This window comes from Anguilla anguilla, chromosome 4, assembly GCF_013347855.1.
Source record: "Anguilla anguilla isolate fAngAng1 chromosome 4, fAngAng1.pri, whole genome shotgun sequence".
In the NCBI taxonomy this organism is placed as follows: Eukaryota; Metazoa; Chordata; class Actinopteri; order Anguilliformes; family Anguillidae; genus Anguilla; species Anguilla anguilla.
In genome coordinates, this window is record NC_049204.1 from 59539756 (window position 1) to 59560926 (window position 21171).

The 21171-nt window shown below is 42.9% G+C and overlaps 2 protein-coding genes across 4 annotated transcripts in view; one reads left to right on the forward strand and one right to left on the reverse strand.

The window, feature by feature from the left end:
- Positions 1-685: 685 nt before the first annotated feature.
- LOC118225446 (integrator complex subunit 6 homolog) lies at positions 686-12671 on the reverse strand. The gene is made up of 5 exons (XM_035413853.1): positions 12131-12671; positions 5048-5317; positions 1766-2065; positions 1054-1211; positions 686-962 (listed from the first exon to the last, which is right to left on the reverse strand). Exons 1-5 carry the CDS (start codon positions 12195-12197, stop codon positions 918-920), a joined length of 840 nt encoding a protein of 279 aa, XP_035269744.1. The 5' UTR covers positions 12198-12671; the 3' UTR covers positions 686-917.
- Positions 12672-13940: 1269 nt separating this feature from the next.
- Positions 13941-21171, forward strand: part of ipo13 (importin 13) — a 37115-nt gene continuing 29884 nt past the window's right edge. For 2 of the 3 annotated variants that reach the window (XR_004764793.1, XM_035413409.1), the window contains exon 1: positions 13942-14736. Coding sequence is in view for 2 of the 3 variants with exons in the window: in XM_035413409.1 (XP_035269300.1) it covers positions 14668-14736 (69 nt within the window). In the remaining variant the exon portion in view is untranslated. Of the gene's footprint in view, positions 14737-21171 lie in introns of all 3 variants that reach the window. The other variant, XM_035413410.1, reaches the window with a different exon arrangement.

Below are 21171 nucleotides of genomic sequence, written 5' to 3' on the forward strand. Positions count from 1 at the left end.
GTCACCTGTTACAAATGGCAGTGGACACTGTTGGACAGGAACGGAATAAGACATAAATAGTTCCACATGTCAAGTGGACATATTTGTTGGTGTTACCTCTCTTAAAATGCACGAGTAGCCTAAGTCAGCTCTCAATTTAAAAATGACCATAAAAGGTCAAAATGTAACTGAAATTAAATCGACACTTAAAAGGTTCTGAGTTTCTTTACATGGTGTAATTCATGCAGAATTGCCAGCCTACTGTTCGCTAAACGTGCTAAATGATTTCAGGTTATAGAATGTGGATGCTACCGTTTAGTTAGCATTAGTCATTCATTCAGAATTGTGTGTCACGTCTCATCTATTATCGCAGGCCAACTGGACATGGTAAAAGTGACTCCTATCCACTGTGCAATTCTGAGGAAGGGATATGTCCTACAGAAAGGGAATTAAACATGAAAGCACACTTGGTCAGACATGGACAGACTTAGCCAGCATTTGGCCAGCATCTTCAGCTTACAATCTGTCCATCTTCCCTTTGCTTCACTCCACCTCCTCATTGAATATTAAACAGCGTAGCTGTATTCCACCTACTTTCTTCTCTCGCTTGTATTCACAAATTCCACCAGGGGGCAGTGTGGCAGTGAGCATCACCGGAGCCGCAGCACTAAATGGGAGTGAGTGTGGCAAGGGGGTGTGTGGGGGTGGGGGGGGTGGGGGTGGGGGGGGGTGGGGGTGCTGCGGGCTGAATTATTATTGACCTTTTGAGATATCCAGACTACACATCAGCTGACAGGAAAAAAAGTGCTTGAATGCTATTGAAGCTTCCAATTGACAAAATGATTTGGCTGCTTTCTGAGCCCCCTCTGGCTGAACACGGAATACAACAGAACAATGGTTTAGCAGGGAACTGAAGAGAGAGGCCATGTTAGAGCCGGTCAGTAGGTGAACATGGAAAGCGGAGTGTCCTCCATCATATCATCCTGTAAGGGAGCAAAGGATGATGTCACTTTGAATTCCCCCTGTTTAAAGCACAGAAATAAAAGGCAGAAAGTTATGAGTATTTCAGCTCACCATTGGTAGATCCTGGAGTCTACGGAATTCCGGACCTTCATTCCTTTGCCGAAATTTGCGAAAAAGGAGGACCGTCACGATGGCGGCACTCACTATGAACACCGCCACCAGGCTCGCCAGAAGAGGATCCAGAGGGGCTCCAGAGGCTGTGGGCTCATCTAGCACAGCGAGGAGAAAGGAAGAAGCTCATCACAATGACCAAGGCATAAACATTAACCTGCAGGTCTGTTAATGGGAAGACAAAAAAAAACAGGGACCTACACACACCTATATATGGCTCACGTGCACACTGCCCAAAGCACAAATACGTTCGTCAACCAATTTTAGCAATGAACCAGGAAGTGAATTTCAAGCCGCGTATGAACGAACAGGCCTGTGTTTTCAACATCACTCTAGTGCAGGGTGAAATGTCAAGCTGGTGCAGGGACACAGCCAGAGCTGCTGGGAAATGTGACAGCTCCGACTAGCTGAACTGGCAGCGCAACAAAGGCAATTGTGCTCTTTGTTTTGTCTAAGAAAACAAGTCCCTTTGAATTTTTCGCAAACCAGCCAAAATACACGTGCTCTTGTTCTCAACGAAGACAATAATTGGAACAGCTACAAGCAGAAGAAACACAAATGGACACTTACATATGTTCTCTTATCACGCACACACACACACACACACACACACACACACACACACACACGCACACAAAGTAAGACCGCTCACCCTCGTCTCCCACATTGAGCTCAGAAAGGTTGTCCTGGTGTGACTTGGCTGGGGCAGTGCTGGAGGGCCTCAGGCTGCTGGTGGTGGTGGTTTGAATGGGAACTTTGGGTGGAGGAGGAGTTGTGGGAGGAGAAGTGCTGGAGTGGGCCACACCAGCACTGGGAGTGGTGGTGACAGGTAGGGGGCTGGAGACGTTGAGGCTGCTTGTGGTCGACTGGATGTTTGCCACAGAGTTTGGGGTAAGCTCTTCACTGGCGGTGCTGTTTGCTGGGGCAGAAGATCTGACGCCTCCTGTGGTAACTAGAAGAGTTAGAGTTTGAATGGTAGAGGAATGGTTATTTATGTTCTTGTTTCACTGGTTTATTCTACATGTCTCAGCAGAACACAAGAGTGAATTTGTAATGCTCTAAATCAGAACACAACAATGATTCATGCCAGAAGATATTCATGCCATGTCGTCAGAAGTTTAAATGCTAGTTATGCCTCTCAAAAGTTATTTACAGACAGAAAGGTCATCTGGATTGAATTAGTATCTATTGGATATTCTGTATTTTACATTACTTCATAAAAGCAGATTCACACTGTAATGTCCTCATCTACATAAAGCACCATTAGATCTCTATTGACTTGTCAGCTTGAGAGACATACAGGTTCCCCACGCAACCCCCCCCCCCCCACCCCAACATGTGGAGGCTACACATGGTGGAGATGAAGAGAGTGAGTCATCACACTCACTATAACATGCTTTAAGATCCATACTGTATCTAATAATAATAATAATAATAATGATAATAATAATAGTCTGAGTAGTAATATGAGTATTAGTACTATTTTTGATGATGATTATTGTCAACCATACACCTGCAAGTTATGTCACACTTATTAATAACAACACATCAGCAATTAATGATAGCTAATTGTGCTTTAAGTTTGTGCATGGATGTTTGCCCTTAATGTTAAAACTAATGTGTTATTTAGAAAACAATATTATATAATTATCTTTTCAAAACAAATATAAAGTTTGTTTTTCATTTCTTTTTTGTTTTCTTAAGATCCCAACCGTCCTGAAAGAATATATAAGATACCTGCGTATACTCTTTAAAAATCCACAGAAAATAACTTCAAGAATGGTAAATTGCCTGGGCATTTGTGCTTTCATGTCCTATATTACATTTAACTGCATTGTGGTACTATCAAATAGCTTCACTTCATATTTCTTTGTGGAACAGAAAGATCAGCTTGCTCTTGAAGGAAGAACAACATGAATGTCATGTACTACTTTTTTAAAATTGCTTTTTATATAGGCTCTTAGGGATGCTACATTTATTTTAGAAGGACACTGCTTAGTCCAAAAATGTTTATACAATCCAACAGGTATTTGTATAAAAAATAACCAAAATATACTCTAAATGTGCTCTCCGATTCTGTACTTCCCCCATCACAAAATGTCACTGCAGAGCTGGTGAGCTTCCATTTTCTTCTGCGTTCCTAGAGAGTGGAAAACCTGCCTCAGAGATATCAGAGAGACAGTAACTGTAGCTAGTTTTAGCTTGAGGCTCTTTAATGCTTTCTATAGACCACTTTAGTCTACAAATAACAAGTATGGTTCTATATAAGGACATATAAATAAAGTTTATTATTGTTATATTCAATCAGTTTAATTAATTAGAATGTTTTTGAGGACACTTATTTGGCAGGAAAAGTGTGTATTGAAGTGTACTGTAAATGTAACGAATGTAAGAAAGCACCTCAAAGGTTTACTTTCAGGGCAACACGACACTCGAGACTGTTGACATTTTGAAAAGATGTTCAGTTTGAAAGTGTCTTAAAAATAACACCGATGTACTTGTTGACTAAATATGTCACGTAAAACGAATGAGCGAGCTATACCAGGTTTCTCCACTGGAGTCTGAGTCATTGTCTGCAACTCCAGCACCGAAGTCTAAGCATTACAATGCTGCCGGACCACAATTAACCAGCCCTTGCTGGCACTGCAGAGCATGCTCCCACTCTCCGGGACCGACAGACTGGTCGGAACAATCCCAGTTCACTCCCGTTAGCCCTGAGCGCTTGAACACGGCGGCCTGTGAAACAGATCCGCAAGCCCTGCTGCGCCGAGGACATTCAAAACAGACCTGTACACGGCAGCCATTTTGAGGGTTTCACTGGCGTCATTTGATATTTCTGGTTTAGCATCCTGTGGGAGTTTGCGTATAGGCTTGATGAGCAAGTGCCGAGGGTGGGGGTTGGAGGGAGGAGCGTGGCGGTTCTTGCGAGAACAAGAACCACTGTTGTTATGGGGGGGGGGGGGGGGGGGGGGGCACTCATGAACAGGAAGCAGTAGGTGTTTTTGCAGCTCTGACAAACATATCTGTGAAAGATGTGCACGTGTCTTCACCAAATGTTAGCAGACTCTTCGCACTTCCTCGTCAGAATTCACACCTCGTTTAATTGCACAGCCTCCTCCTCCCTGTTTCTCTCCCTGGTCTGCTTCCTGTGACTTCATTATCATTTTTTTTTTTTTGCTAAATCTCTACCTGTATTTATCCAGTCCTTATTTGCTTCCCTCTTCTTCGCTCACCTCAGTAATGCCTACACAAGCTGGGACACATTGTGGATCTTCAATGAGATTCTCTGGCTGTAAACAACAGGATATTTAGCAATTCTTGCAGCACATTGTCCTCTGCCCATAGTTGGGATATCCTCTTGATGAGCAGGCAGACAACAGTACTGCATAACGCTCGAACCGAGCTCGCGCTTTCACCCTCGAAATGCAAGCTGAGAAACATTAAGTGGCTATTAAAATAGCTCACAGTGCTAACTTTGGCAAGGGCCGGGAATTAGCAGCATTGCCCAATGAAAAGCACCCTGCACGTCCTAGTCGACAGTGTGTACATAGAGTGGGAAAGAGAACACCAGGTACAAGCAGTCAGACCTGTGGCTGTTCTGTCAGTCATGTGCCAGATTCCAGTACCAACATGCTCGATAAAGCTGACCGCAGTCCTACATGTTCCTTGTGGACCTCTTGAAATGCTCATAATGAGTGTTCAGTGAGGTGCACACAGTACAATACATTCATGAAGGAAAGCATTCCTGTGATGTACACCTGTAATGAGCATATAAAAAGGAATAAGCCAGACCCAGCGTCACAAAGTGGTTTCTGGGAGGAAGGGCACTGCTGAAGATGAATAATTTTCCCCCTCAAAACACGTACTGTACAATCCGAAATTAGCCAAAAAATTGCAACACTCTGCATAACACTGCAGTAGTGGTCACACTTACCTGGAAGTTCGGTGGCTGTTTGATTAGGCAGGGCCTTGTTGTCCTCCGGTGTGGTCTGTGGGGTGCTAACAGGAGGGATCCTGACAGTACTGTTGCTGCTGCTGCTGTTGGTCGGGGGACTGAGTGGGAGAGGGGTGCTCAGCGTGCTGTTCGGTTGAGAGGAGTTGCTGGAGGCAGGGACCGTCGAGGTGTGGTTGGGGGCGGCTGTGAGCACTTCACTCGAGTTGAGTGCTGGGTCCGAGATGTGGGGTTGCATGGTGATGTTCTGACCTGAAAAATGCAAATTAAGCCTTCAATTTGGGCTTTATGGAGACACAAATACATGTGACAAATAATCCATAACAAATGAACTGATCATTTATTAACTTATCTCAGAACTACATGATAATGTTGAAACAAGTTTGTATTTCAGTCAATGTGTGATACTATATTTATTTAGGAAACCCATGTCTCCATGGGGTCCCCTATCGTAACTATTAATTTGATCATGAAAAATAATGGGAAAACATTAATGGCAACTACATAGTTCTTGCTGCTCCACTAGGAATCGTTCATTTCGGGGAGGTGGTATTTTTTGGCATGGAGAGCACGTGGGAAAAAAAGCGGGAATGTTTTGTAAACACGAGGGGGGGGGGGGGGGGGGGGTGGGCGGAGCATCACTGCGAGCCCAGTCTCAGCTCAGCGACAGACACGGAAGAAAACAACCGCGGTGTTATTTATGGGGCCTGGCAGCCTGCCCAGCCCATGTGTATGGAGACGTGAGAGGGAGAGAGGCCAGTGTCAGGGTCAGGGGTGCTGGAGACACGGTCTGCTGGTTATAGCACACACCGGGGTATCAATGAGTGCTCTTCAGCTGGGGCAGGACAGGGCAGGCAGGGCAGGACAGGGCGGCTCACGGCTCTTCCCCTGCGCTCTCCCCCAAAAACGTATCTGCAACCCCAGCCACTTCTCTATGAATTACGATTTCATTATGTGTCTCGAAACAGACAGTAAGACACACAGGTGATGTAGTCAGATGCACGTTTTTGAAACTGGAACAAAAATGAAAACTTGGAGCCCTCAAAACATGCCTTCCTCTGAGGTCCGGAGCCCCTTTCACAACACGGATGTGTGATAGACTGCATTGTGTCGTTTCGCTGCCTCATACTCGGTACAGTGCTATTTCAGTCGATAAAAAAACCTCCTGCTTTGCTAGTTGTGTATTGAAGGAGGGAGTTCTACTGGTGAGCCTGTAAAAATTACTCTTTTGAACATGTCTGTTCAAGGAATATCCCACTCAGAGTGGGCAGACAGAAATCCGGGATGGTGGCGGAGCTCCATAAAATAGCAAACGATGGAGAGTTAGCAATAATAATGTCTCTGTTTCCCCCAAATCAGGGTGTTATTAATGAAAGCTCAGGTACAGTGGAGTAAGGGGGAAAGGGCATGAAAAGGCCTACTGTTTGTAGGGGGGTACAGGGGTAATTAAATTGAGTGAAATCTCGTCTACCTCAAGTTTTTTTTTTTTTAAACCCCAGGTAGCCTAATACATTTAGCCTGTAGTGCAAGCAAAATAGGTACTAAAGTCACAAGAAATATGGCAAAGTAGAAGATGTTAAGCCTAGATGTGCAGGGCCAGGTAAACATTGTGACAAGACGGTTATTCGCAGTGAGGAATTGCTAAGAAGCTTAAGATTCCCTGGTCTTCAGTACACACTCAGAAGGTTCCAGCTGATGGGCATTGAACAGGAGAACCAGGAAGATCAAGAATCAGAAGACAAACATCTTGTGATGTCTTGTGAAACTACACAACTACAGGAAGCACTGGAGTGAAACCAGTTCCCCTGGCTACAGTGAAACGGAAACTACGATCAATGGGTCTTAAAGGATGTGTATCTGCGGAAAAAAACCCTTGCTATGTGCTGTTGACAAGAAGAAAAGACTCCAGTGGGAGTGGACCAGAAAGATTGGGAAAAGGCAGATGCACATAATTATAGACCACAGATCAGAGAGGCCATTTGACTGTATTTGTCGTATATGTCAGGGGTACACAACGAGGCTCCATCCATTTCAGGATTTTATGCCAACTTATGATCTTAATTATTTAATTGGCTCAATCATGTCATGATCTGACACTTCGGCACCAGATACTGCCACAGACTGCAAGTGTATCCTAAAGATAGGATGCACTAAATATTTTACTGTACTCAAGTACAGCAGCGAACCAGCATTGTTGTATACAGCTGTCAGAAAACTAAAACTAAGGCAACTGAAACAAACACCAGCATGCCAGCTGGCCTTCTAGAACCAGAGTTGGAAAAATGTTACATTGAAGGGATCCTACACAAATGAGATTGGGAAGAGGGGGGAGTGGCCAATTGGAGCAAAGCATACGACTTCAAATACTGTCTGCGACGTGTCACAGGTGAACGCCAGTGGTGTCTACTCCACCCATTAACCGCTGACCCCGTAACATGATCTATTAAAGGTTAGCGGTCATGACGGTCTCCAGAAATGACTCCAGAGTCCAACTGTCATGTGAACCCCTGCAGTATAAATGGGCACATGGGCATGCTACAGGAGCAACAGGACATGCAATATAGTTCAACATTTTTCACAAAATGGTGATGTTATCCATTGGTCCATCGACCAACCATGCTTTTATCGACAGTTTTGTTTGCCTCTTTGGAACTGTAGTCAGAATTGTGGTTACCCTAAGAGGCAACGTGCTTCAATTTGAACGGCATACTGTATGTAATAGAGCTCAGCGGGCATTCAATGAGTTTTTATCACGCTGCCACTTGAGCCAAGCATGGATGTTCCTGTGCACCCAAGCTCTGCTTCTGAATCTTCCTCTAGCTTTAACTGACACTGTATGCTACTGAATTCACAAATTCCATCTCGTATAGAAATGTCACAGCGTTGCAGCCCATGATTTAAGTCTACATAATGAAGAAAATTTGACTAAATTTTGACTGAAACAGAACATGCAGTATTTGACGCACGGATGCCTTAAGGCCGTGTTACTCGAAGGCAGAGAACTGTTGGTTTACACCGCCCCCCCCCACCCTTCACTTGTGAGCCAGGTGTGAATACAGTCTGGCCCATCAGTAGCACTAACTGGTCAAAACAAGACGAATTTGGGCTTGAGGGCCAGATCAACGCAGGTCTACATTATGTTGAACTATAATGGCTATAATGCAGAAGATCTGACATTCGTTTTCAGTCATATGATATGATTGGAATTTATTATTACAAGGTTGCTGAATAATAAAATGTGCTCCTTGGGTATTATTTATGGTAATAAATAATTCTTAATTTCAAAAATCTATATTTAAAAAATACACTATAACATAATTACATAGTACAGTATGCTGCATGTCGATGTCCCACATGCTTGCTGTTGCACATTAATTCGCAAAGCAACATTGTTCATTCAGCAAAAACATGCATTGATTGTATTTGTTCATCACTGATATAGAAAGGATTACACTGTGGTTTTCAGAACTGATTATTTGGTCATAGCACACTTCTGGTTCTTCAAACAAATACACCAATTGTTTACAGGTGGAAAGAAGATGCTGTACCCACGAGAGTCTGGTGTTCACAGCAACAGGAAGTAAGCTGAATCAGAAGAGAATGGTGACGCTGCTGTAGGTTTAGATGTAGTCATAGGAAATAGATGTGTGGGGGCAAACGAACTGGAGAAATACAACATGTGGACAAATCAATCAAGGGAGGGGGAAATTAATTATTACAGAATGAGGGATTTGCCGAAATGTGAAAGAAGAGGTGCGCTAACTAAAACATAGAAAAAAGGAAGTGAGAGTGGGGGATGGGCAGAGAACAAAGACAGTTTCAGCAAAGTGAGAAAGGAAGAGAAAAGGGCAACGAGATTCTGTAGGAGATGGAGATGCGGGGAGAGCCTATTACTTATCAGATTGCATCGGTGCATCGTGCAGCACTGTGACGCAAGCGTGAGCACAGCAGCGTTCGAAAAGAAAAACAAGGCCACCTGGACCTTCACATCTGATAAGCTCAGACTTATGATCCCTGGCGGACATCTTCTTATGCCATTCCCCCCCCTCCCCTCCCCCAATGGATTTACCTGTCGACTGAACATTACTGCGCCTCAGGGGAGACCTAACTGTTCAGAAGCAGACAATACAGAAAGGGGGTAAAGGGTGTGGTCCAGAGCTCTCACCGGATTACAACACAGTTTAAAGCAAAATGACTGTGCTTTTGTCCACCTGTTGTACTTTCATATTTACAGTATGCCCTAACCTAGGGAAACAAACACAGCTCACTTCTAGCATATTCTAAATGCGCTTGTTGATACTTACTGAAACAATTCAGGTTAACTTGCTCAAGGGTAAAACCAACATTTCTCTACAGTCCTGAATACAAATTTTTCAAATGGAAAATGACACCCTGTCTCAGTGTTATGACCAATAGTCTCGTCTCGCCCACACATTTTCAATGTCGTGTGTAACCATTTGTTTTATTCTTAAATTTCATTCTCATGCCATGAATTTTCCACATTTAATATTAGTTTGTAACTGAAAAGTCCAGGGTAGAGGTGATTTCAATATGAATATTTTTATCAAGTCCCTTTAACTGGAGAGAAAACTTTGTGTCCAGGTACAATTAAAACAAATGTTTTATGATAAATCTGAAAATCTAGCACAGGTAATTTGTAGAAAGACTATTGTTTCTTTATGTCATGTGAAACCATAGTTTGTGTAGCTACTGTCTCTGGTTCTCAAAATGTCCCCTTTTTGAAAATGATTGTGCTCCTGTCTTTCCAGATTAGTGACAATATTCACCTGCCATCATGCAGATCAATGGCTTTTGTTAGCAGTTTTGTGACATGAGGACAGGAAGTAAGCATTGACCTACTTTGAATATCCAAGCAGTTTCTCTTAAGCACATACCATAAACAAGTCAGAAAGCAAAATTTGCAATGTAACATTATGGGATCATCACCACAAAAGAGAATCATAAGCACTATCAGTCGATACATGAGATTAATTTTGCTTGAGTATTCAGAGTTCAGAAAAAGACAGTGAGAACAGGGTGTATAGCCTATAACTTGCCATATTTTTTTTGTAAATTTCTCATTTTTAATTCATCCTCTACTGTCATAGCTTTATTCAGTATTCAGGTCTTAGAAAAAACCTGTGCACGTGCTGTCTGGTAAACATAACTGCCATGACTAAATTACTCTCCTTTTTTCAGCAGAACTGGAAAATGCTCAGACGGCAATCATTACAATTCCCAGGGCTGTGCCTGGAGTGCTTATCTTCCTTAATCTCCAAACAAGTCACTTCCCAGAAAGAGAATTTACATGTTAAAATCAGGTCAACAATCTGACTGATGTTTTCAAACAACCACTGAGGACTGCCAAAAATGTTCAGGCACAGGAGAATCCACAACTGATTGATCCATGAAAACCGATCCTCTTTGTATCTGTGGCTATGAGTTATTGCTCTAAACTCTGATCATTCTGCAACCAGGTTATCGACTTTGATTTATCAATTAATATGCTGCGTAAGTACAGAACCTTGACCAGCAAAGTAGTCATATTGTTTAGATTTAGACATTAAGGCAAGCTATTATACAATACAGAATTCATCTATGAAACTTGCCTGAAGCAAGCTCGTCCATTCAATATAGGTTTGAAAATGACACTTTAATTTCACCGTACCAATCATTTTTGAATGATGAATGAACATTTATTGCCCCAGGCATCTCCACAAAAGCACAATTGGCTCGTGTAAATTGATTTTTGTGGCTCAAGCCTAATTTTAAGCACATATCCTTTTATCAGCTGCTGTAGAATTTATACGCTGTGTAAATCTATTACTGTTCAAAATACTTTAAAGCATTGATAAGAAGTCTGTAGATGGGGTAACAGCCTCTGTAACACCTGACCTAGTCAGTTCCCTTTTCCAATATGCTGAAATCATGTTTCACAAGAACTGCAGAGAGCTCTTCATAGATTTGCAATCATGAGAAAACAAAAGGAAGGAAGAAAGAAACCACATACACAGGATATACAGCATAGGAAGGTGCAGAAAGTAGCTGCGAATTCCAACCTCTTTATTGTGCAATGCACGGTGTACATTTATGTACACAGCAGCTCTTTCAAGTACTGTAAACAACAATTGATTTATACACCTTACACATTCTACAACAGCTTAATGATATGTACTTACAATTAGACTTGAGCCACAACAATAAATAACACAAGAGCCAATTGAGCTTTTGTGGAGAGGCCTAGGCAATAGATATTCATCATTAAAAAATGATTGGCACAGTGAAATTAAAGTGTCATTTTCAAACCTATATTGAATGGACGAGCTTGCTTCGGGCATGTTTCATAGATGAATTCTGTATTATACGATAGTTTGCCTCATGCCTAAATCCACGGTGCGCAAATCTACTGTGTACATTTGCATGTCAATGTGTATGTACCTGCGTGGTACCTTTGTGTATATTGCATGATTAGACCATAGACTGTATAAAAATGGATTAAACACGCAGACATATATATATATAGATAGATAGATAGATAGATAGATAGATAGATAGATATATATATATATATATATATATATATATACATATATATAGACAGATAGATAGATTGGCTGGAAATTAATACAATAGAACATCATAAGTGTACACAGAGCGGAAATGAATTAGCTCCACGTGCTTGTAACACTTATTTTCAGTTATTAACACTGTCTGTACCGGATTTAGCCTACATTGCAGTACTGGATTTACACGCGGGCGCGCACGCACACAGGATACAGCAGGCAAAGATCGATGCCATTAATACCTTATAACTTCATAATTACAACTTTCAGAATACATGGTGAAACGTGATAAGCATATGACAAACAGAATACGTCTAATTCTTTCGTGCAGCAAAACTTTCTTCCATTAATTTTCAGAACTTTTACGAGTATTGCGCATATTACCAACATTTTCAACAGCAAACTACATCTAAGTTACCCCTAGTCCCAAATTTGTGAAAACTAGCTTCTCACCCCATGTTCAAAACATTTTAACTTAATGTCATGTTGCAAAAAACCTTACCTCTGATGTTAGAAGAGCATATCAAGAACATCAGTGCGCACAGCGCTAAATTCGTTATAATTCCCATAACGTTTCTTGCCAAGTTTAATGAGGAAAAACAGTCACTGATGCCTTCTTTTCCCCTCTTCTGTTCCTGCGAAGGATGACGTTTTACTTGGATGTCAGTGGTTCTCAAAGCTAACTATAAATAACTTCGGACGACGAGAAATAAAGGCAGGGGCGAGCGGAGTGCTCAGCTACCAGCTACGTTCCTGTAAGCAAAGCTCTTCAATCAGAGGGAATACAAAGTGCCACGTGTTTCGCCCGGCGCCTGGGAGGGCGCCTCGATTATCAAGGACCAGAATAAACCCTTGCAAACCCGATGTTCGAAGCATATAGCTGCATTAATTATAACGACATAGTCGCTTTCTCCTTTCCGCTCCACGCTCGCCGATCAGTAGCTGTTCTGCTTTGCTTCCCCTGCTCCTTGTTGGTCTATACCCCCTCTCCTCCGCTGCCTATCATTTCACCCAATCTGTGCGTTCTGGAGGAGGTGCAGGGCGCAGCCTGCTCACTCTGTACAGTGAATTACGTTTGCGATGTGTGTGTCACCGACACGCCTTGAAAATAATTTCCCGGCAATTTCCTGGCTATTACGATCCACTTCTTTAGTTTTTTTCCTATTCGTAAAATGAAAATATAGGTTAGTCGTTACAATGTAACACCAGAACATTTCGATTCAAGATAATCTGTGCGATTACACAGATGTGATAATTATGAATAATAGGCCTAGTGTACTTCTATGAACATTGACCAATGATTATTTGAATATTAAATTATTATTATTAAATTATTATTTTGAATAGTTTAAAGGGATGTATTTCTCCGAAATCAACCAAAGAGGTCAAAAAATTTGACTGACGGTACAGCTTGACAGTTCGCGACTCCAATTGTCGTGTGGCAGATCGGCCTACAGTTTGGTTGCTGACAGCTTTTTAGTTGGTAAATGTAGTCTACTTTTACTTCAAATCTAACATGACTATTCTACTACCGTTGTCACGTCAACCGTAAATTTCGCTAGTCAGGTAGTTTAAAGAGGTTTTTAGGCTGCTTAGTCCTAAAAGCATTTCACGACTAACGTTACATTAACCTTGGTTCTAGGCATTTTTTTATAGGCCATATAAAAAGCAAAACCATGCCCATTATAATAGTTTTTTCCCCAGTGGTCTTACTGTGAAATATTAGCTTGATAGAAGCCTACATGCAAACCGAAGCCTTGCTTAACATTCTAGAAACTGAAACTATGAAATTTGTGTGATAGCAATTGCTCCGATGGTATAATCTATATAGCGAACATATTGTAGACCGTGGTAAAGGAAGCAAGCCGATATGTAATTCCGTTGTTACCACGAGGAGCCGCTCTTACACTTTCGATATTTTTCCCCTCAAAAAAACCCCAAAAACTTCATGTTCCACAGTGCAAAGCGATGGTCCCCTAAATAGCTTCAATGAGCAGGCCTTACTAAAAATGTTATTTACGAAAAAAGTCATACTATTTAAATTGTTTAGTAAGCGAAAAATATGCATTATACTTATAGAACCGCATTTTATAATGGTGGGTGTTCTTTGCGAAAGCAAAGCAAGGCATGTTGTAAAATATATAATATGTAACAATTAGTTATCTGAGTGTTCTATTGCCATATACCTTATGAATATTTTCAGGAGACCATGCTGTAATACAAACATTATTATCATGTTCAGATATACTGAATTACAATTTTACTTATTTTGTACAAGGACCCCTACATGAGCTGTCACAGATGTAGCTGGCTTGGCTAGCATACTAGCTAGCGACCCTCCCCTGATACACTGAAACGCCGGTCGTGAAAGGGAAATCGCTCACGTTACGATTGTAATACAGAAAATATTTCAAGATGTTTGGTACATGTATCTGGTGAATCCACGTCAAGGGAGTTTAAGCAAGTAAAACGGATATCGCAATTTAGGCATATAATCCTGACTCGCGTTAGCCTTATATGTTTGCTTTAGTTTCTCGGTCCTGTGGTATCTCTAGACGAGCCAGGCGGTGATTGGACGAACCGCGAGCGGCATAACTGCAACTCCCAGCAAGAGGCTGCAGTGAAGGAAGGGAGGCAGGAGTATCATCGTCACAGCCCTCACAGAATATTATACGAAAACACATTGAGCGTTTACAGTAAGCTTGTTTTAATACTAATCCAAAAAAATAAACATATGTATGTGGGTGTGGATATAGTGTCTGGGGTCTGTGGCTAGCTCTGTAGATAGCTAGTAAACCAGTATCAGGGTTGTCTTTGTGATCGATAGTTAGCAAGCAGGCTAGCTAAATACATTTTGGCTCAACACGTCGCTGGCTAGCTACCTAGCAAGCTAGCTAGCTTGCTTGGGAAGCAAGTGCATATTGAACAAGGGAGGGGAGCCAACGGAAAGACGGACCAAGCATCATTAGACATCTCTGACAGGTTCCCTTCGGTAGCTTCGTGGCTGTGTCGCTCAGTGACAGTCACAACACGCTCGCTATGGAAACACCGGGCAGGATAACGCAGACATCGGACTCACTGGACTTCACAGTGGAAAACGTGGAAAAGGTAAGCAAGCTCTCTAATATAGTCAGATTGATTAATCAGAGAAAATTACTACCAGTCACGAGTTCTTAAAACAAGTGGCTTGTTTTGAACGGGTTGGTGCCACTGGCATTATGCAGTTCTTGCACACTCATTCTTACCATGCTGTTTTACTGATACAAGGGATGGCATAAGGTATGACAATATCTGATTGTTACCTATTTGTAACTTTTGGTTTATAATTCGCGAGCCATATCACCAACAACCACTTTCTCCGTTTGTATGGTCACAAATGTTATTCTATTAAGTTAACCCAGTCAATCAGAGTATTTAGTTGATACCCTTTGAATTTGGCACACCCGTCAGCAAACGTTTAATCAAAACAGAGACACAGGGTTGACATTAATACAATTTGTACATGTTAAATGTTTTAATTAAACAATTGACTATCTTCAGGAATGCCAGTGTATTCATTTTTGGTGAAATAAATTTTACATATACTTGCCCTTTTTGTGCAAAGTAGTGACAGCATTGGTTTGTGGCCTAAATTGCTGAATTTTGAGATGATATTGCATATTGACATTAGTGCTTTTTATGTTGCTTTAGTTTCCTTTCCTGGTCTGTGATTTCACATTTTGCCCTGTGTGTGTATTTTAAGAGACTGTCAGTGATATCTGTCAGTTGTTGCTGCTGAAGATTTTGGTAACATGAGTCATTATCACTTGTATCTTGTTCCATTTTAATAGTCTTGATCATATTTGACTTCTAATCAGTTAATTATTGCGTACCCAACACGGGGAGCAGTGTGAATAGCTTTGATCCTCCTCTTAGCTTAATAATACTGTTTTATCAAGAACGATTGAAGGGAGTGGTACTCCATTTTCTATTGAGGGCCATCAGTACACAGTGTCCTCCTGAACGAGAGTCTTGTTTGAGTTAACAGTGCAAAAAAACGGTTCCATAATTTTGATTATTCCTTTTTTTTTTTTGCATCATCCTTTGTTTTGTTTGGACAGCTGTTGGTAGTGCCAACAGGCACGCAAGTGCTTTAAAGCAAACGGTGCAAGGCTCCCGCAGTCGGACAGTAATGAAGCGTTTAATGACCGGTTAGCCCTGGTGGAGGTTACCGGAGGACTGTCTCAGGATTGCGGTTAAGGCGAGGTGCGCGGGCTGTCCGGGCGGCCCGCTGTCCTTCCTGCTCTGGAGGGCAGGGGGGAGTGCGAAATGCACCGGAGCCCTAGCGGTCGCAGTGACGTCTGCCGCCCGAGCCAGCTGCAGCATGACTCTGCTCGCGCCCCTCCTGTCTCCTATCGTCTCCGAAATGCCGCTCGCGCCCCTCGCACCGAAATACGATGGCGGCGTAGGGACTGGACTCCTCGGGTCACCTCCGTTACACGCCAAGGGCTTCTCTCCGTGTCTTGGATTGGCAGTGTTGTCGGCGCTTGCGTTTGTAGCTGAGACCTCCTTTAGAGGAGCGGTGGGAGTAAATGAGCTGTTTTGAATAAAAGGGGCCATTTCTTTAACTGATAAGAGTTAAATAGCACTGCAAGTTGCCTGCATGTCAACAGATGGAAAGTCTATTGGGCTATTTGTGAATTGTCTTTAGACATAAATGTGGTGCTGTACATTGCACATTTATCCTTTCCTTTGTCCAAGTGAAGTTCAAGATCTTAGTTTATCAGTCTGGAATAACCTAAAAGTATTATTATTTATTTTATTTTTTTTGCATTTTAGGGGAATTTGTAGGCTATGTGCTAAACAAGGAATATTCTTAGGGACTTGACATTCTATTGATAGTCTGATTAAATATGTGGTTATCATTAAAGATTCAGTTTTTGGGCGGGGGTGGAGTGGTAGACTGCTTTGATGTGTTCAGTGTGGGTGTGTCACGGCACTAACTGTATTTGTGCGGTGTCAGAAATGGTAATAGTCCCTACCAGCTCCAGGCCACCATCAAATGTTTTGTTTTCTGCTGTTATCATTTGTCCTTTATCGTTGATGTGCTTGAGTTGTACAAATGAATGCAATCACATTGGGCTGCTGGAGGGATGTTATGTCTATCCCAATCATGTGCAAAGGTGTGCTTGTGCCCATCTGCATGCAGGAAGATGCGTGTACGTGCGTGTGTGCACAATACTGTAAACCCGTGTGTGTCTGTATGCGTGTTTGCAGTGAGTTATGTGTGCAGTGGTATGTGTCCACCTTGTGTGTGTGCCCGTGCCTGATGTTACTTTAGTTAAGTGTCGCGCTGTTTAGCACTGAGTGATATCACTGTGCGGTGCTGTGCTGTTGGTAAAGCTGTGTGTTGCCAGGGCGTGGAGGTGCTCTGCTGTTGCCACGGTAGCCTGGCTCTCCGGGGCCCTGCGGAGGGGCAGGTGTGTGAAGGCGCTGCAGCGGAGCTGCGCTGGTGTGATGGAGGAGGGCGACAGGGGCGGAGGAGAGACACGCCACTGCCACCGCGCCGAAGGGAGGGGCAGATGCGACAGTCACCGTCACGTCCAGCCGGGAGAGAGACAGGAAATTAGGATGGTAGAGGTGGCTTTTCCTGAAAGAACATGGATGACAGGAGAGGGAGAGAGAGGGAAGGGGGAATTAAAGGGAAAGGGGGAGAGTTGATGAGGGAGAAGGGATAGGTATCCAAACAAGGCGAGAAGCTTTTCAGTGACTTGTGAGTTTGTATTGTGTCATTGTCCTTGGTGTAATTTTGCATTCTCGTCTACCATTTTGGTTATTTACTGATTGTTTAAGTAGGCATCTTTGTCCTCAGCATCTTACAGCATTATTTCATGATTCAAACTCCAGTCAGTTTCAGTGCACAATCAAGGTCTTACTTGGAGAAGCCTGATGTAAGCAGTTTGGTTAGGCTATGGCAGGGTTACACACTGAATGTAAAACCCATGGGCAGAGCCACTCCTCTTCAATGCAGTGATACATTACTGCCTGCTGTGTAAGGGAATGATGAATGGTGGAGAGGCAGGCAGGCTCAGTCATGTCCTGAAGTGAATATTGCAGAGTGTGGGTGGGTGGGTGGGTGAGAGAGTGAGAGTGAGAGTGAGTGAGTGAGTGAGTGAGTGAGTGAGTGAGTGAGTGAGTGAGTGAGTGAGTGAGTGAGTGAGTGAGTGAGTGAGTGAGTGAGTGAGTGAGTGAGTGAGTGAGTGAGTGAGTGAGTGAGTGAGTGAGTGAGTGAGTGAGTGAGTGAGTGAGTGAGTGTGGGTGGGTGGGCGGGCGGGCGGGCGAGAGAGTGTGAGTGAGTGAGTGAGTGAGTGAGTGAGTGAGCGAGTGAGCGAGCGAGCGAGCGGGTGAGCGAGTGAGTGAGTGAGTGAGTGGGTGAGTGAGTGAGTGAGTGTGTGGGTGGGTGGGTGATGAGCGAGGGCGAGCGAGAAAGAGAGGGAGAGCGAGAGCAGAAGAGGGTGTCCATCCCTGCTTCCATTCCAGCAGTACAATGCCCCTTTTTGAGTGTGCTGTGTGAGTCTCAGTGTTGAGCACAACAGGATATTGAGAATTGTTATGGTCGATGCAGGAGGCGGGCGTGTCTCCTGCCTTCTTGTGACAAAGACTGTTTAGAAGCCAGACACAGTGACAGAGAGAATGAGGGAATGGACAAGGGAGAGAGACAGAGAGGAGACTTCAGAAACATGCTCTTATTATTATGACCCATCAGATTCGCAGCCAGAAATTTGTGTCTTTGAAATGAACCATATTCTAATATAGCTCCTTAGCCTTTGCACCTCCACTGATACAGAGCTGACACATAAATGATTTTAATTGGCTTCTTATGGGCATTTTGTTGTGCATAAATCAGCCTCCCATGAGCAAGCTCAAAAGCATGGTGTCTAAGCACTATGACGTTTTACCTTCAGGCTGCAGAGTTTGATCTTAGTTTGTTAAGACTAGGGGAGCTCTCTAGCTTTATACAAGCCTAGTCTAGTTTCATGTACAACTGCTTAATTCAGTCAACTGTTCATTGAATAACTAAGATTTAATTCCATCCATGTTATTATGTTCTATGATGAAAGAGCACCTTTTTCGAACCTTGACCTTATGATGAATTGATTGCTCAATCGAGGTGAACGCGGCTTTAACGTCAGGGTTCTTTCTCTGGCTGCCATTTTTTAAGAGAGCTCGCCGTGCTAAATGCGTCTCTCCCCTGCCCTGTCCAGATGGGGGCTGTGACATCATGATAAAGACCTTTCGGTTGGGGGTGGGGTGGGGTGGGGTGGGGGGGGGGACTACACAACAGGGGCTCAAATGGAGGCATGACTGAGGTGTAAGGACACGGCGGCGATTTAGACCTTACCGAGGAGCGGTGTGGTGTACCGCGTGGGAGCCGGATTCTTGGCGGCTGTACGCAAGCAGCGCTTACGGGTGGAGCTGTCGGCAGCGACCGCGCGTAAGGAGAGAGGGAGAGAGGGAGAGAAAGTGCTCTTCCCCTTCCTGCAGCAGCTGTATCAGGGGCTGGAATAAGTCCTGATGGAATAATAGCACCTCTTGTTTCGGCTTTGCCGTCTCATTTTTCGTTGTGTTTTGCATAATTGTTGCTTTGTTCATCGGCAGACTCCACTGCTCTCCTGAGCCCTGCTGGGTTGCTGAGAAGTGAACGAGTTTGGAACAGTACATGTTGCACCCTCTATTTGCATATATCCTGAGGGGTTTTCTGTTACTTTCAGAACTAACCAAATGCTCATTAATATACAGATTAATATTGAAAAATATTGATTTGGGGCCGTTTAGGCTAGTGGATTGTGATCGTAAGGGTACACCGTTTTCATGTGGCTGCATGTGATAAAACGCGAGACGTTGTTCAATTTTAATTTAAGTTCTTCACCAATGACTGCTGTATTAAGTCCTGCAGTTGCAATTCATGCACCATGTATGCTGCAAATTCAGTGGCTTCATCGGATGACATAGCCATTGATGTAAAAGGTTAGAGAGGAATACATTAGCTAATGACGTTACCTTGCCTGCTATGAGCATCGCACACGGGGCCCGGTGAGGGTTGTGAGAAAATGCTGCACATGTGAAGGCTTGAGTTTTCTTTGCCGCCGTAAACACAGTGCAGCTGGAAAATGGCCCTTTTCCAGAGTAGGCTCAGTGATGCAAGGCTTTGCCCAGAGGAGGGTGCGGATGGGAGATGGTTTCACGTTTCGAGGTGTGGCTGTGCATGTAGACGGGGCTGTGGGTGTTTTTTTTTTTTTTTCACCTTTCTGAGGAGGCACTGATGCAGGGAGAGAGGAGGAGAGATAAGATGGGCTGTTCCTCAGCACTGGTGCTAATCCCAGAGCAGTTGATAGGGGCTGTTTGTTAAATAAAAGGAAATGATTGGATCTGTGGGATCAGTGAACAGAAAAGGGCCTTGCCTCTCGAAATGTAAAACCTGCTGATCACAGTTTCCATAGGCTATTAAATATGAATAACATTTAGGTACGATGCATTGATTTAAATTTGCCGTCAAGGCATACACCCTTGAAAATGTGCATCGCACGGTCCATTGCACTATTCTGAAATGGACTGTTCAAACAACATTGTAAAATACATTGATGCCTTATGCTGAAATTTAACAGGAAGGTATACAGGCAAATTGATTTTCTGCAAAGTAAAATGAATTAGTACTTGGTCAATGAATTATTCCATGTTTTTTTAATTGAATGATATGCAGACGGCTTAGAATGGATCGTACCTTCCAGCAAATCTAACCAACCAAATCTGAAGGCAAAAAATATGAACTGACAGCTGAATTCGTAATTTTATCCTTAACGTCAGTTTGAGATGCAAAGGTCGTAGTGTTGGCTAAAACCTCGTAGTTGTTTCCAGGACGGCAAATTCTGCAATATGAAACAAAGGATTCTTTTTGTGTAATCTTGAAATGTAAATTGTAGCCATGTGATTCGTTGTTAAAACTATTAACAATTAGCCTTTCATTTTGGCAAAATGTTGGGAAGCATAGCCTATGAAAAATAATAAGATGGCATAATTGATTAGTGGTGGTAGACTGTGGTATAGCTAACTGACAGGGCCTTGTGGCTAACATTCACGCACAGTGGAGTGTGCATTCTGTGAAGAAAGAAGCACAACGCTGGTATATTTCACTTGGTCGGCTACCTTGTCAGTCACGGAACTTGTTTTGCCAGGCAGTCATTAAGTCACAATTTCTTGTTTTTAAGCGATTTCCAGCTTAGTTCTACCAGTGGTTGCATTAACACAGGATTCTGAATTTTATTGTGCAGAAAAAAAGAGCCAAAATTAAGAAAAATATTAATTATCGTTCTATTAATACTGGTATTTCAGGGTCTTTTTTTTAAAGATTACAACACGTCATGACCAAGACTTGAACCACAGCAAAATTATTACGAGTGTGTCTGTGAGTCGTTTGTCTTTTGAATCATTTTTTGGTGTCTGACATTTGTGTTGTTCATTGATCACAGGCTATTTAAACAGCCGTTGGTTGCACGGTGAGATCGA